The sequence below is a fragment of the Lepisma saccharinum genome, chromosome 16 (assembly GCF_977018435.1).
Source record: "Lepisma saccharinum chromosome 16, izLepSacc3.1, whole genome shotgun sequence".
NCBI lineage: Eukaryota > Metazoa > Arthropoda > Insecta > Zygentoma > Lepismatidae > Lepisma > Lepisma saccharinum.
Window position 1 is genome coordinate 24,738,891 of NC_139244.1, and position 14,303 is coordinate 24,753,193.

General features: G+C 39.5%; 1 protein-coding gene across 2 annotated transcripts in view; it reads right to left on the minus strand.

The window, feature by feature from the left end:
- LOC146000351 (uncharacterized) overlaps positions 1-14,303 on the minus strand; it is a 154,599-nt gene that overhangs the window by 36,824 nt on the left and 103,472 nt on the right. For both annotated transcript variants that reach the window (XR_014443494.1, XM_083137893.1), the window contains exon 6: positions 3,012-3,106. Coding sequence is in view for 1 of the 2 variants with exons in the window: in XM_083137893.1 (XP_082994019.1) it covers positions 3,012-3,106 (95 nt within the window). In the remaining variant the exon portion in view is untranslated. The remainder of the gene's footprint in view (positions 1-3,011; positions 3,107-14,303) is intronic.

The following is a 14,303-nucleotide window of genomic DNA, read 5'->3' on the forward strand; positions in this document are numbered from 1 at the left end:
CTACTCCTCAGATTTATCCCCCCTGTGATTATTTCCTTTTCCAAAAAGTGAAGCTGCTGCTGAAATTACGCACTTCTGATGAACACAGGAACATCCAACAGGTTGTGACGTCCAATTTTCAAATTATACCATATGAAGACTTGCAGATGGTTCAATCGTTTGTAACGAGTGCACTCCCGGTCCCCGAAATGACGTGTCAATCATACCCCGGCACGGGGCCAAACGTCGTTATGTGTAAGGGAAACCGGTCGTGACTCACGGTCCAGTTATCAAGTTCGGTACTGAGACGGTCGTTTATGTCATACTATTGCGAGGCGGAGATTAATACCTTGAAATGTTACACTGTTTTGTTTACCTTTGATATGTAGATTCGAACAGTCATAAAACACTAATAGCATAGTATCTGGTACCTGAAAAACGTCAAATAACAACACTGACGAACGGTAAAATAGTGAATATATATTGTAACAACAAAAAAATATTGCAATCAACAACTGTTTACAAAGCCTCCTCACTCTCACAACATTCACGCTATCTCTCTTTCACACACATGAGGTATTTTTACATATGAAGTATAGATACAAATCACGGATCTCCTTAACATATCATTCAGTTTTATCTTTAAACCTTTATGTGAATTTAGGGCATTTGTCTGCCAGCTCCTGTGCTCTTTTAAATTAACTAAAGTGCCAGCCCTCGGAAAGCGGTTAACTAAGACAATTGGGTCGGCGTGGTTAAATCTTTCGTTCGAATGAACGAATGCATCCAGTCGTAAGCACGACTTTATACTAGTTTCCCGGACGGGGGTATTACACATCAGCCTCTCTCGTCCAATGAGAACAACTACTCAATTACATAGTGATGCAAAAACTTAATTGGCTCCAGCTGCCGGAATACACTAATCAATCGTCGGCGCGAGCAAAAATTACCTTAAAAACCACTATGCCACAAATAATACTATTTCACGCACACGACCTTGCAATAAAAACAACTACGCTTTCCACAATTAAAAATAACTCATCAGTCAACTATTGACAAATTAAAATGGCGCGACGGGGCGGTCAATTACACAAGAAATGGAGCACACTTTGACAATTTACACTAAATATTAAAGAAATGAAATGGAGCTTCTAACGCTGAATGCAGACAATTAAATTAGCACATCTGAACATGAAATAACTCTTTTTTATAACAATACCAAAAATTATCAGACGCGGGGTTAGGTTTAGGTTTTTCCTGAGTAACTTTGCGAATAAGTGAGACTTCGGCGTTAACTGTACGGTGTTGATACTAACGACGCACGTTTACATGTACATGAGACCCTCTGAAGTATACTGTACCAGACTCTGCTACATGGCGTGGTCATTCATCTCTCCTGGACGCGGGACTTGCACACGGTTCCTTTGTGGCGAAATTGTCCTCCAAGGTCGATCGCGACGAAGAATAATTGCGACGATCTGTTGTACTTGCACCTCCTTAGTACTTCGGGCTTTCCTCTTGTCACTAGCGTCGGGTGTACGCGCCGGTCGGGATATCTCTAGTGTCGGGCATCAATTGGATGTCGATCTGCAATCATCTCTCTCTGGTAGCGGGCTTCAGTTGGAACGTCGAGCTGGAAAACGTCCTTCTCTCTCTCTCCCTGGTAACGGGCTTTGGGCAGTGTTTGGTTTTGGCGTCGTCTGGCTGGCTTCTGCGTCGTTGCAGGCGTCAGGGGGAGCGACGGCCCCTCCTTCTCTATCTTCTTTAGCCCTCCATCCTTATGTAGTCCACGCTTGGCAAAAACAAATCACCGCGTAATCTTCACCAAAACAAGGCGCACACTTGTAACTCTATCTGCAATTCGCTCACGGTACGTAAGGAAACAAAGTCCACGGACACAAAACAATGATCGCGCGAGAGTGTAGCGCGGAGATGCTCTCTCTGTGAAATCCGGGTAAAAACTGTCTCTGGGATCGTGGTACTCTTGTTTATATGTCCCTTTCGAATTTGTCCGTTGGGAATGACGCTAAGGTGGCTTCGCTTCTCTTTCTGAGGGGTGGAAATGACCTCTGTCCATTGTCTTGAAACGCGGTCAAGTGCGCGTCGTCGATCCTTGCAAGCTTGAGCTCCAGCTGGTTTTTCCTGGTCATCCGTGAACATGGGTTCGAACGCCCGCTGACTTGAAGTCCGGTCTCGACGAAACTAATCTTTCCTTATCTCCGTGTCGGTGCAAATATGTCATGTCCTAAGCCGAAAAGACAGTTCCGCTGTCACTCAAGAAAAACCTGTCCTCAACTCCCGACGTCTGCCTCGGATACCAATTTATCCACAAAATAAAAGAACCTCACACTTTTATATTTGAACATAAATGAATCAATAAACAAAAAATAATTTTTATCGAACTGCGTTTTACATGTCACTAGATACCGTGACACGTTGGCCAAGCGTGCCAATGTCTGTATTGATTCAGGATGAATGTATGTGTACTTTGAGTAATAAACAGGCAATGTTCAAACACTTTGTTTTCTTTTCATTTGATAACGACAGTCTCATTACTTAATTGTCAAACTGTGTAATTAATTACTTATTTATCGCGCTTCAAGAGCACCAAAGTGTTGCTTGAAAAAGTGCAAACTGTTTTACCCTTGGAATCGTATCGCACGTGTGTTATGATGGTGAGGAAGGGTACACTATTAGCTTTTAAAAGAAGATGAAATCGTCAATGTCTACAAAAGAGAGAATGGCTGTACGATTTCCTGTCGAATGGAAAACGGAAATCAAAACTTTAAGAAACGAAAGCGTGCGCTCTCGAGACTAGAAAACCGGTGCTGGTAGGCTCACTCGTTCCCAACATACTTGGGTTGAAAGTTTCTATTTCATTATTATTTTATAATAATAATTGTTATGATACCATTACTATTAATGCCATTTAATTTTATGCCAACAACCTGGCACCACAACACAAATTCCTGGTCACATCTTATAACTATCACAATGACGTCAATTCAACTTTTATTATTATTAATGCTCACCTCTGTTGAAGCCGTAAGTTCTGGAGTTGAGCTTCGACCTTCCCCAATCGCTCATTTGTACGGCTCTTTTCTGCTAAAGCCTGCTGCAGTTGACTCTGAAAATAAAAGAAACACGGCTTAATATATTTAAAGAAAAAACTATTCTAAATAGAGGCGCTTCTAATATTAACTTCTGTCCAATTGTTATGTGATTCACATAATCTAAATAGTACAATAAAGAAATATCTACTGAGAATTGTAAACCTGTCCTTTCAAGATCATGGTATGGTTTAGTTCTAAATATCTGAAACTCCTAAAATATCACTATTAGTATGAGCACTAAAGTACACGGTACGAGCACATACTCGTACATATGAATTTCCATGAAATTTGTCCCAAGTTTTTGCATCCCTTAACACGACTGTAGCAGTGCCAGACAACGATTTAACAATTCGAAAAATTGTAGCGCTACCTGATTGTTGCAATTCATTATTGCAATAAAGTCAACGATTCACTTCCTGAGAAAATAATGAGAACCGAATGTGGTTTCGTCAAGTACTTCTCTGCGGAAACCAAATGAAAGGATGCAATAATTTCGATGCAATGCAGTTACCCTTTACACGGTTAATCATGATCATCATAAGATGAAATAACTTAGGAAGAGAAGATCCCTTGACATGAGAAATGAAACCAACGATGACATGATGTAAGATGATGAAGAGACGAAACAATTATAACAAAATATGCAGAATCTCAACAAAAAGAAATGGAACGTCCACGATAAGGAAAACTATACACAAAACGTTAAGTGCTATGAAACAACCACAACGAGAGAAAAATTAAGGAAATATATAGAAAATGGCATGAAACGCAATGGATCATGATAGTAGTGAAGTGTGTGGCAAGAATCAAACGTTTGAAACAGAACAAACATGGTAATATGTGACTGTCAAATGAAAATAAATAACTGTAAAGACCTGATGATAACTAGAAGCAAAAAATAACTACCACTCAAAGTGACAAACGAGATGAAATGGAACAGACTTGTGGAGAGAAAAAAATACATTTCAACGATCAACTACATAATCATGAAAAGGATAGCGGTGGTGAAGAAATAACGCACCCCAATAACAAGAAATTAAGTATGTGGAAAAATTCCGATCTTTTGGAGACTTCACATGTCTCTGCCTTAAGGAGTAATTTATTCACTCTCTGCAGAACTATATACAAGGCTAGATAAGCATAATAACTCAGCCCTTAACACAAGAGACAGATCAAGTCCCCAAAACATCGGCATTAAGAACAGGTACAGTGGTTATAAATGAAGTATCATTTAACACGAATACTGTACAACTACTAATCAGCTATATTCTTCTTCCTCCTCCTCCACCTCTATGCCCTTACAGCTTCAAGAGTTCCTCGAACTACGGTTTCAATTCTTTTCTGTTCCTGGCCATCTTTTCTTGAAATATCTTCCCTAATTTTATTCCACTGTGTCTTCAAACACCTTCCTTGGTCTATCCTGAGCCTTCTTCCTTCTGATCTTACCAGAAACTCCTTTCCTCCTCCATTCTGGTTATGTGGCCAAACCGCTTCATTTGTCTTTCAGTGAAGGTTTGTTCAAGTTCTTCCCTTATCACTTCACTTCTTACTCTGGCTCTTTTTGTTTTAACTTCGCATCTATAGTGGTTATTTTACTAATTTCCTTTCATTGGCCATCTTTGATTTCCACACAGTAGTGCTGGTTGAATTACTTTTATATACTTGAAGCTGGGTCCTGGTTCTGCTTTCCGCACACGACTTAAAACGTCTGGTTCTTGTTATTTAGCGTCGCTTTTCTGCCACTTTAGGTTAATCGCGACGATGAGGAAGAGTGATATGATGAAACTGATGAAGGGACAGTCACAAAGAACACCCATCACCAGGAACCTGGGACCCCTGGCGTCGTAGGGGAAATTTCTGGTTCTGTTCTCCTGTTTTGATGGAGCATTGTTCTCGGGTGTCCATATACTAGGGATGGCCAAATCTAGATAAAATTTTAACCGTATATCGGATAATTTTCTATTCAGATTGTCCGGATTCAAGATATCTGAATTATTCGGATATCCGTTATCCGGCCATCCTTCATACATACCCAAACTAAAAAAAATATTTTCATTGCAGATTACGTTCAAGTTACCTACTTGTTTCCTTGTTCATCACTTTCACGAGTACATCAGCTACTTAAGAAAAATAAGTGAAGTAACTATGGTGCGAGTGGGAGGAAAACAACCAATACCGATCTAGAAAACAACACGGTTTATTTGTTGAAACACCAGCAGTGTTGTTGAATCAAGGCGGCGATTCTGCTTTGAATTTAAGCTCAAAATTACTCAAGGATGCGTTACGTAAATGTTTACAATTTGCACGCAGAGGAAATAACAATAACAAAAAACAATTTTTACAGGACTAACTGGTATTTTGTCCTTTTGGACTCCTCGGGGAGTAAACTTTTTACTCTCCCGAATGTGTTCTGCGACTCGCTGAAGGAAAAACAACAAAAAAAGGAGGGTGGGAGAAAAGAATAATGAAACCTATGTGTACATTTTTTAAAGCAAAATCAACATGCAAGATTTGCTCGGGGAACACAGTATACAAGATTGGATCGTGCGAATTAAGCTGTGTTGTTTTGCAGGAGCAACTCGCATACATGAATACAAACAACGAGAGTAAGAAAAATTGGAGAGAGGGCCGCCCCACAACATACAGTCGGGGAATTCGAAATCTCACACTATTGGATGCACATATCAGCTGACTGAGCTGTATGCAGGCACGTATGAGGGATGGAAAAGGGGGCTACAACAGCCATCACCTCGGAACTGGGCGAGTAATAACCAGTTCAAATATTTGCTTTCCACCGCTCGCATTAACGTAGAAATTATCTCTGCCACATTCCACGTTTTTCTCGTTCCATCTCTCTCTCTGTGTGTGTGCCGCGAAATTCGAAAATAAAAATTGCATGGTTGGTACAATCTTTTTTTCTCTCTCTCTCCCAACCTTCCTTCGCGTTAAGTATTTTGCAGAAACAGAATAACGAACAGCAATTTTTTTTCAACCTCTGCTCTCATGGTTCGCAATTAAAATTCGCAGCCCCCTAAAATGAGATGTGGGTTGGGGGGGAGGAGACAGTTCATCGCACGCTTTACCATTTCCCACCATTTCAATTTTTTTTTTAAAAAAAGGAAAATGTGAGAAAAAAAGAAAAAAGGTAGCATTTGCATATCAAGCATCGACTTTACACAAAACTGGACACATTGACGTTGGAGATTTAGGCGCATTTAACCGACTTTTCAGCTCGCTGTGTTTATAATCAGGAATGGCTGCAACGTTAATGTAATTCTCGAAACTGGAGAGATGATTTTCTTTCAAAACAAATGGCATTCGCAGTTAAGGAAAGGAGATGAATCGCATTTACAATTAAACATATCATGCATGCTTTCTCACTTGTAACTGAACCCTCACAAAAACTTTAACTGTCAAAATTAAGGAATAGAAAATTCAGAACACATAGAAACTTGAAAATTAAGAAATCCTCAAACGTGTGTTCACTGATGGATTTTTTTAATTATGGGCACGTCAGCACATAGGCTATTTGTGCCATTCACACAATAGGGGAGAATAACATTTCTGAACCTAAAATTCTAAAACTTCAAAATCTAAAATTATAAAATTTGAACTCCTTACCAACAATTAAAATTACGCTGTAAAGGGGCACGTACGGGCAAAAGCATGGCAACACAACCACACAGAGGATGATTATACTGGCGGTGGGTCCAGGCACCAGAGTCTTGTTACCGGGGTGTACTATGCGGAAATGGCATTGACTTTTGGATGCCTTCTCAGAACGTCACTCCTTACACATCTCAAATGCTTGATGAAAGTCATGATTCATATTCTTGCAATGTGATACTACCATACCTACCCCTTTAGCTGCAAAATTCTATTTAGTGTTTCGACAGTGTTTAAATGTCAAGTGTGCTGTGTTGAGATAATGTTCGAAGAGCTATTGATGTCTCCGTTGCGAACCTATATATTCATTTTTAACATTCATAATAATTCGATCACTTTGCAAATAACGTGGATACACACGCATACAAGTAGGTTAAACTTCATACAATTTTGTGGGAATATTCTGCAACTTGTTTACTAAAACAACAGGTAGCTATACATAAATACGTATTTATCAGAAAAAAAATACACCTGGCAAATATCTTCACATATAATGGGGGACATGTTCGCATATTAATTTGTACCTGGACGTTTGACCAATTTTTCTTAGATCGGATATGTCAGGCTCCAGGAACCATCCCCACCCAATAAAACCTGAGTACCCTACTGCTTCCAGATGCCAAAATTTCGCCATTTTCAGTTTGTTAGATTGCCCGCGATGACTGTAAAATCGCTTCACTTCTTTCGCGGAGAACAAGACGTTAACAGCCTACTCCGAGGCCACTTCAGAAGTGAGATAAACCTTATGTTTCCTGTCAGTAAACACTAAATGTAACTCCCACTGATGTTAATGCTACATTTAAAAGAAAACATTCAATCAAGTAATAACAATATTAATATCCAGAAACTTTTCTTCAATTACGCTGGTCCAAATCGCACAAAACATGTATATATTTTTTGTTTCAGCATACCTCTTCAACTCTACAAACAACGAACATCTCCGCAGCTAGAAGGGGATTTGTCATTAGGCCATCCTATATTGTATCCCTATTTTAAAATGCCAGTGGAGAGAGATCGTTCAGTGTTCTAAAAAGAATTAAACTGCTCTCAGGCATCCAGGGAATGCTGATGTCCTGTAAGAAATTGACTTTGAGTCTCTCGTTCATCAGTTTGTTGCCTTGAAAGGCAGAAGGAAACAATCTTAGGCGACTGTTCTCTGGTTAAATCTACGTGTATTGCTTTATCGAAGTTTAATGGCTAATTTTTATCAGATGTGTCTATATTTTGAAGTTTACAAGTGTTATTAATACAGGACATGCATTTAGTGGAAGTGACGTACCATCATAACAAAACTTAATAATACTAACGTGGGCAGAGCTCAACACAAAGGTTAGCCCAGGGGCCCAAATTTTATAAATCCCTCCTGCTTGTAGTAACCGGAAACTTACAGGTTAGTTAGTAACCATTAGGTAAGATAACAGAACTGACATCATATATCGGTTTTTAAATTTAACATTTAATTATCATATTACTGAATAAATGGGGGCGTAACAAGTTTGTGGGCTCCTGGCATCATTTAAAAACTCCACCGCTGCATATAATTGATAATTCCCAACCAAAAAAGCTAAAATTTCACGCGACTTTCGGATAACAACCACGGAAGTTGGGGACAAACATGCTTGGGAATTCTGTCAGTCACGATTTTTAAGCTCGTCACAGGGGCGCACACACGACCGTTTCGAATTTCAACCAGGTCGATGGGAACCGGGCATAAAATGGCACACCCGCTTCGCTGTGTCCCCGTCCATCCGAATGCGACAATCAGAAAAGGTCGGGCCGGGTCTAAAATTGATGAGCGCAACTTGATATAGGACAACAAACACTCGACAGTCCGGACCACATGTATTTTTCTCACAGCGCGGAGCTCTCCCTCTACAAACACTGGGACAAAGCAATACTTCCCGCCGCAGCATGTGTGTTTGTGCAAGGACGATGAAGGCGCACGAGGCACGTTTCTCCATTGTCGATGCTCTGGCTGCTACTGCATGTTAAACCTTTTGTCACACACATGAAAATACACATATATTGAATTACAACTGCATTGGACAAGACTCAAAAACCGAGTCTTCGTTTTACACTATTGTAGAACCAGTATGCGAATTAATTATTTTTGTTTTGGACGGGCTGCAATGAAATCAGCTCCCCTTTTACAACACAACTATATAAGTGAGTGGAGAAGGTTACATAATGTAGAACTATACGATTTGTATTCCTGTTCAGGTATTATTAGAATAATTAAATCAAGAAGACTTAGGTGGGCAGGTCATGTGGCAGACCTGTAGGAAGGCCAAGGCGAAGATGGAGGGATAACGTTGATATGGACCTAAAGAAAATCGGTAATGATGGTAAAGATTGGATTGATCTTGCCCAGGATAGGGACAGATGGAAGGCTTGTGTTGCTGCAGCCATAAACCTTCGGGTTTAAGGAAGCTAGAGAGTTAGTTAGTTTTAGAGCACAATGTTCTTATATGGAACGGCTTTAGACCGAGTCTAAGTTTGTTTCTCAAGCACACTTTATGCACAAAATGGCTAATCGGGACTGGACCTAGAGTTTAAAGTGGAATAAGAATCATCATGTGCCTCCACTGGGTATCGAACCTGGGACCGATTAATTACAATGCACGACGTTACCACTACGCCATCATGGAGTACTTGCGGCGGTTCCGCCCAGCCTCTATAATGAATGGATACCTTGGGGGCAGCCTTGATTTGGGGTAAAGGCGGCCAGAGCGTGGTGCTGATCACATTAGTTCCACAACTCCTCCTCCATAGCCTACTCGGGGTGTTGCAATAAGCTGGGGATACCTTTACCCTTTTCCACTCCCTATTGTACAATAATAGACACACATAAAATGTAAAATATTTCTTGATATGTTGGGTACAGTGCATACTGTCAGTTTTACTGTGTGTGGAGGGGATAGGGTGGAAGTATTTAAATAGTTATTATTTACCATTCATATTTTACGTCCGCCTACGTGCCAAAAAGTTACTTACGTTTTCCTTGTCGCTTTGTAATCAAGGGGTTCCGGGCTATATACCGCGTGGAAGCACGTAATGGTCCGGATCTCACTACAAACCGTACGTCCAATCTGATTATCCTTTCAGTGAACTTACAAAAGAACTCAACAACGTTTTCCTGGTAGTGAGACTGTGCAGAACACACTGTCATGCCAACAGAGGGACAGAAAACGCTAAATTAAATTTAGAATGCTAATTGCAAATTAATAAACAAGCAACAGCGTTCTTGCAAACGTGCTGCATGTTTATCACAAGGTCATCTCCATTAAACAATTCCAATAACAAAGTGCTGGGAGATCCTGTTATATGATATGATCCAGTGATATGTAGGTCCCTAAACAAGACCATTCATCTTATTCTCGATAAAGCCATCACCTACTAAACAACTCCGAAAATATAATAACTCCACGCCGAGTTCACATTACAAACCTTGGAATCTTCTATGATCTAGATGTCAGTTCTTTTTTCCCACGGAACAAAGCATTTTCTAACCTTGATCATTCAAGTAGGGATGGCAAAGCATTTTGATATTGCGCAAATAATGAAAACTAAAGAAGCCTGTCTTGCTTCCCAGTGTTTCCCATGCCCAACTCTCTCAGAATACGGTAAAGCACCTTGCCACAGGGCAAGTCGCTTGGCTTCGTAAACTGAAGACAAGGGATGCGGATAAACTTATTTGGCCAGCCCACAACCCCGACCTCAATCTAAATGCGCGTCTTTTACATTAAAAGATCGACTCGGCCAACACCCAGCTGTAAGATGCCTTTTCCGAAAGATTAAGGTGCAAATGGAAAAATGGAGAAAACAAGCTGTACAGTAGAGAAGGTGTTCTCAGAGATTTATTCTTCGAAATTTTTCAAGCATTATGACTATAGACTGGTTTTATAGGTACTAACAACTTAGGCAGGCATATAGCAGGGTGCCTACCAAAATAACAAATCCAACATTTTTTACTTTTTTTTCTTTTTCTTAACATTTATTTAATCGCTCCCTACTTACGTGTAGTTGGGAATTAAGAAAATAGATATATTCGTATTCAATGAAAAACCGCTACCACAAGGCCGCTTAAGATAAAAACTGAAGCTGTACTTTAACAACATATTTAGACTTGCATTAATTATGCATGTAAAAATTAATGCTTCAGACTTCATCCTGAATTGGGAATAGCCACATTATTTTATTTCATATAGAAGAATGTAATTCTTAAGAAACGAAGTATACAAATCTTAGTCACAACTAAATACCATTTTAGATTTCCAAATATTCAATTTTATCAAATCCTAGTACAGGTATATAACAATGTAAATTCACTATCACAGGGTGAGGCAAAAGTCCGGCACCACCCTTTTAATTTGAAAACGACTTGACGGAGGGCGATGAAATTTCGGATATGGATAATTGGGGTGGGAGCACACCAGATGGGGCTAGTACGTATCGTGGCGGCCATCTTGAAAGCTGCCATCTTGGAATTACATCCAGATTTTCAAATGGGAAGGGGGTCATGTAGCATATCATTTTACATGTGCGTTTTCTCAGAAATAAGAATATGCAGTTATTTTTCCCCTAACTTGATTTGGTGAGGATATCTTCACAGTTGAAGTTCACATTTGGCATCCTACAAGATGTGCTCTATGTGTTGCCCGTTCTGTGCTGTAGTATAAAAAAATATAAATATTCTTGACTTTTCCTTGATCTACCTGTTGATGTCTTGACTGGTAAATACCCTGATATAGGAACAAAAATTTATGAACGTAGGCACTTTAGAACACTATAAAAGTAATAAAATTGTGAACATGAACTTGTTACTAATTTTCTTAGTCAGTTGCAGACTTTTTGTCCTACTGTATTTTTCCAATTTTTGCACCGCTTTTACTTTTGGCTAATCGCTACAGATCGTTAGATTTATATTGTGGATTCTACCACTGGAAACTGTTACACTCTTGAAGAGACATGTTAGTGATTTTAATCTAGAACGGTTGGATTTGCATCTAGCCAATACCATGCAGATGAGCAATGTATTACATGTATATCGTCCTTGTGGAGCTATAGTAACGCTACTCAAAACATTTTCTTTCGGCGTACTACTTCTTCAAGACCAGCACTCGGGGAATCTTATACGCATCTACCTACCAGCTCGAAGGTCACGGGACGACGAATGTTCCTAAAATAGCCGGAAGTCACCGAAGAAAGAGACCTTTAGCGACGCCAGTGACGGGTTAGAGAGTTACTTGGTCTGCAGAAGTGGGTCGTGGCTGACCGCTTCACCCCCCGTGGGCAAACACCGACCGGGAATGGGGCTAATGGAGAGTAATCGAGGCCTGGAAAGAGGGAGGGAGACCGGGGGGAGAAGAGAGAGGGAGAGAGAACGAAACCTGATCGCCGCCATATTGCTGATGAATCCATCCACTTACATGGGCCAATATTGACAGAGGGAGGCGACCAATAGACTGCAGGGAGGTAACATGAGCCTTCCCACCCACTACACAAAATCTCACCGCCCCAAGTCCACGTGATGGATCACCAGCATTTTCCCTTTCATTTACACGGACCTCACTGGGCTAATAAAGTGAACTAACCAGAGTTTTGAAAAAAAAAAAGTGGGGGAGAAAGAAAAATTTCCGAAAAAAAAAAAGAAAGTCGAATCCGATCTTTAATTTCCCTTTTTTTCCCCTACCAGGTCGCTGAAAAAAAAATCCTTGATAATTCGATGTTTAAAGTTCAATTGCCCGAGTGAGCAATTTCGCAAATGAAAATCCATGTCAATTAGCACGCTCCGATATTAATTTGCTTAATGCATTGTCCAATTCTATTAAACGGGAGTTCACCGAACGAAATGTACACCACTTTATGAATATTGTGAATTAATCCCAAGCTTATCCCCCCCCCCCCCACCTTTACCTTACTGGTCTGGGAAGGAAGAGTAAAAAAGATCGCTTTGTCGCTCCGATGTGCTCAAACTAATTACAATCTATGCGACATCGAAAAAAAAATTCTGCTGAAAGATCAATATGACTTAACCATGTTCTTCTTTTAATCATACCGAACCCTTCTACAGCTAATTTCTTCTTACGGAATTTGACAGTCAAATACAAAAGCCATTGTCTTAAATTCCAAAGGGTTAATGTACTTGAACAAAAATTGTGGGAAAAGCTGGCATCTACACTGTGGAAGCGTACAATTATACGCGCTGATTTTGCTGCCACCTTAGGTAAGTCGCGACGATGAGGGTGAATGATGATTAGATGAAATTGATGAACTTAAAATTACCCACAGAAAAGTAAACGTAATGCATCATATGATTGGTCGACCTGGTTTATTTTTCATCACTTTTCTGCCGCTTTTGGCAAATCGCGAAGAGGAAGATGAGTGATGATTCGCTGAAATTGATGAAGGGACTGATGAAACTTTGAAGCTTTAAAATATAATTGTCCATCTGATGTGTCGAATTATGTTTCCATTTTTGGAACGCACCAAATGATGTTATAAACTGCATAAAGTATTAAATGTTAGTTAATTGTCAACTTGCTGTTCGAGAGAACTTTACTCTCGATCATTGGCAAACAAATTAACAAGAATAACAGAAGAATTCACGGAAATTAAAGCAGTAATATGAACAAACGACGAGATGAAACTCAAAAATGCAAGGAAAAGCATTAAATCTTTAAGTACAGAAAAGTATTCCAATGTCACGCTTGAATCATCTTAGAAGTTCACTTTCTATTCATGCATTTAAATGCATCGGATCAGACGTTTTGATCAACGATTTATTTAAAATTCAGGAACTATGGAAATTCCAATAAAAAAAAGTGCCATTTCAGGAACTATGGAAATTCCAATGAAAACAGTGCCATCTCAGGAAGTATGAAAATTCCAATGAAAACAGTGCTATTTCAGGAACTATGGAAATTCCAATTAAAACAGTGTCATTTCGGGAACTATGGAAATTCCTATGAAAGCAGTGCCATTTCAGGAACTATGGAAATTTCAATTAAAACAATGCCATTTCATGAACTATGGAAATTCCAATGAAAGCAGTGTCATTTCAGGAACTATGGAAATTCCAATGAAAACAGTGCCATCTCAGGAAGTATGAAAATTCCAATGAAAACAGTGTCATTTCAGGAACTATGGAAATTCCAATGAAAACTGTCATTTTAGGAACTATGAAAATTCCAATGAAAACAGTGTCATTTCAGGAACTATGGAAATTCCAATGAAAACAGTGCCATCTCAGGAAGTATGAAAATTCCAATGGAAACAGTGTCATTTCAGGAACTATGGAAATTCCAATGAAAACAGTGTCATTTCAGGAACTATGGAAATTCCAATGAAAACAGTGTCATTTTAGGAACTATGGAAATTCCAACGAAAACAGTGTCATTTCAGGAACTATGGAAATTCCTATGAAAACAGTGCCATTTCAGGAACTATGAAAATTTCAATGTAAACAATGCCATTTCAGGAACTATGGAAATTCCAATGAAAACAGTGTCATTTCAGGAACTATGGAAATTTCTATGAAAACAG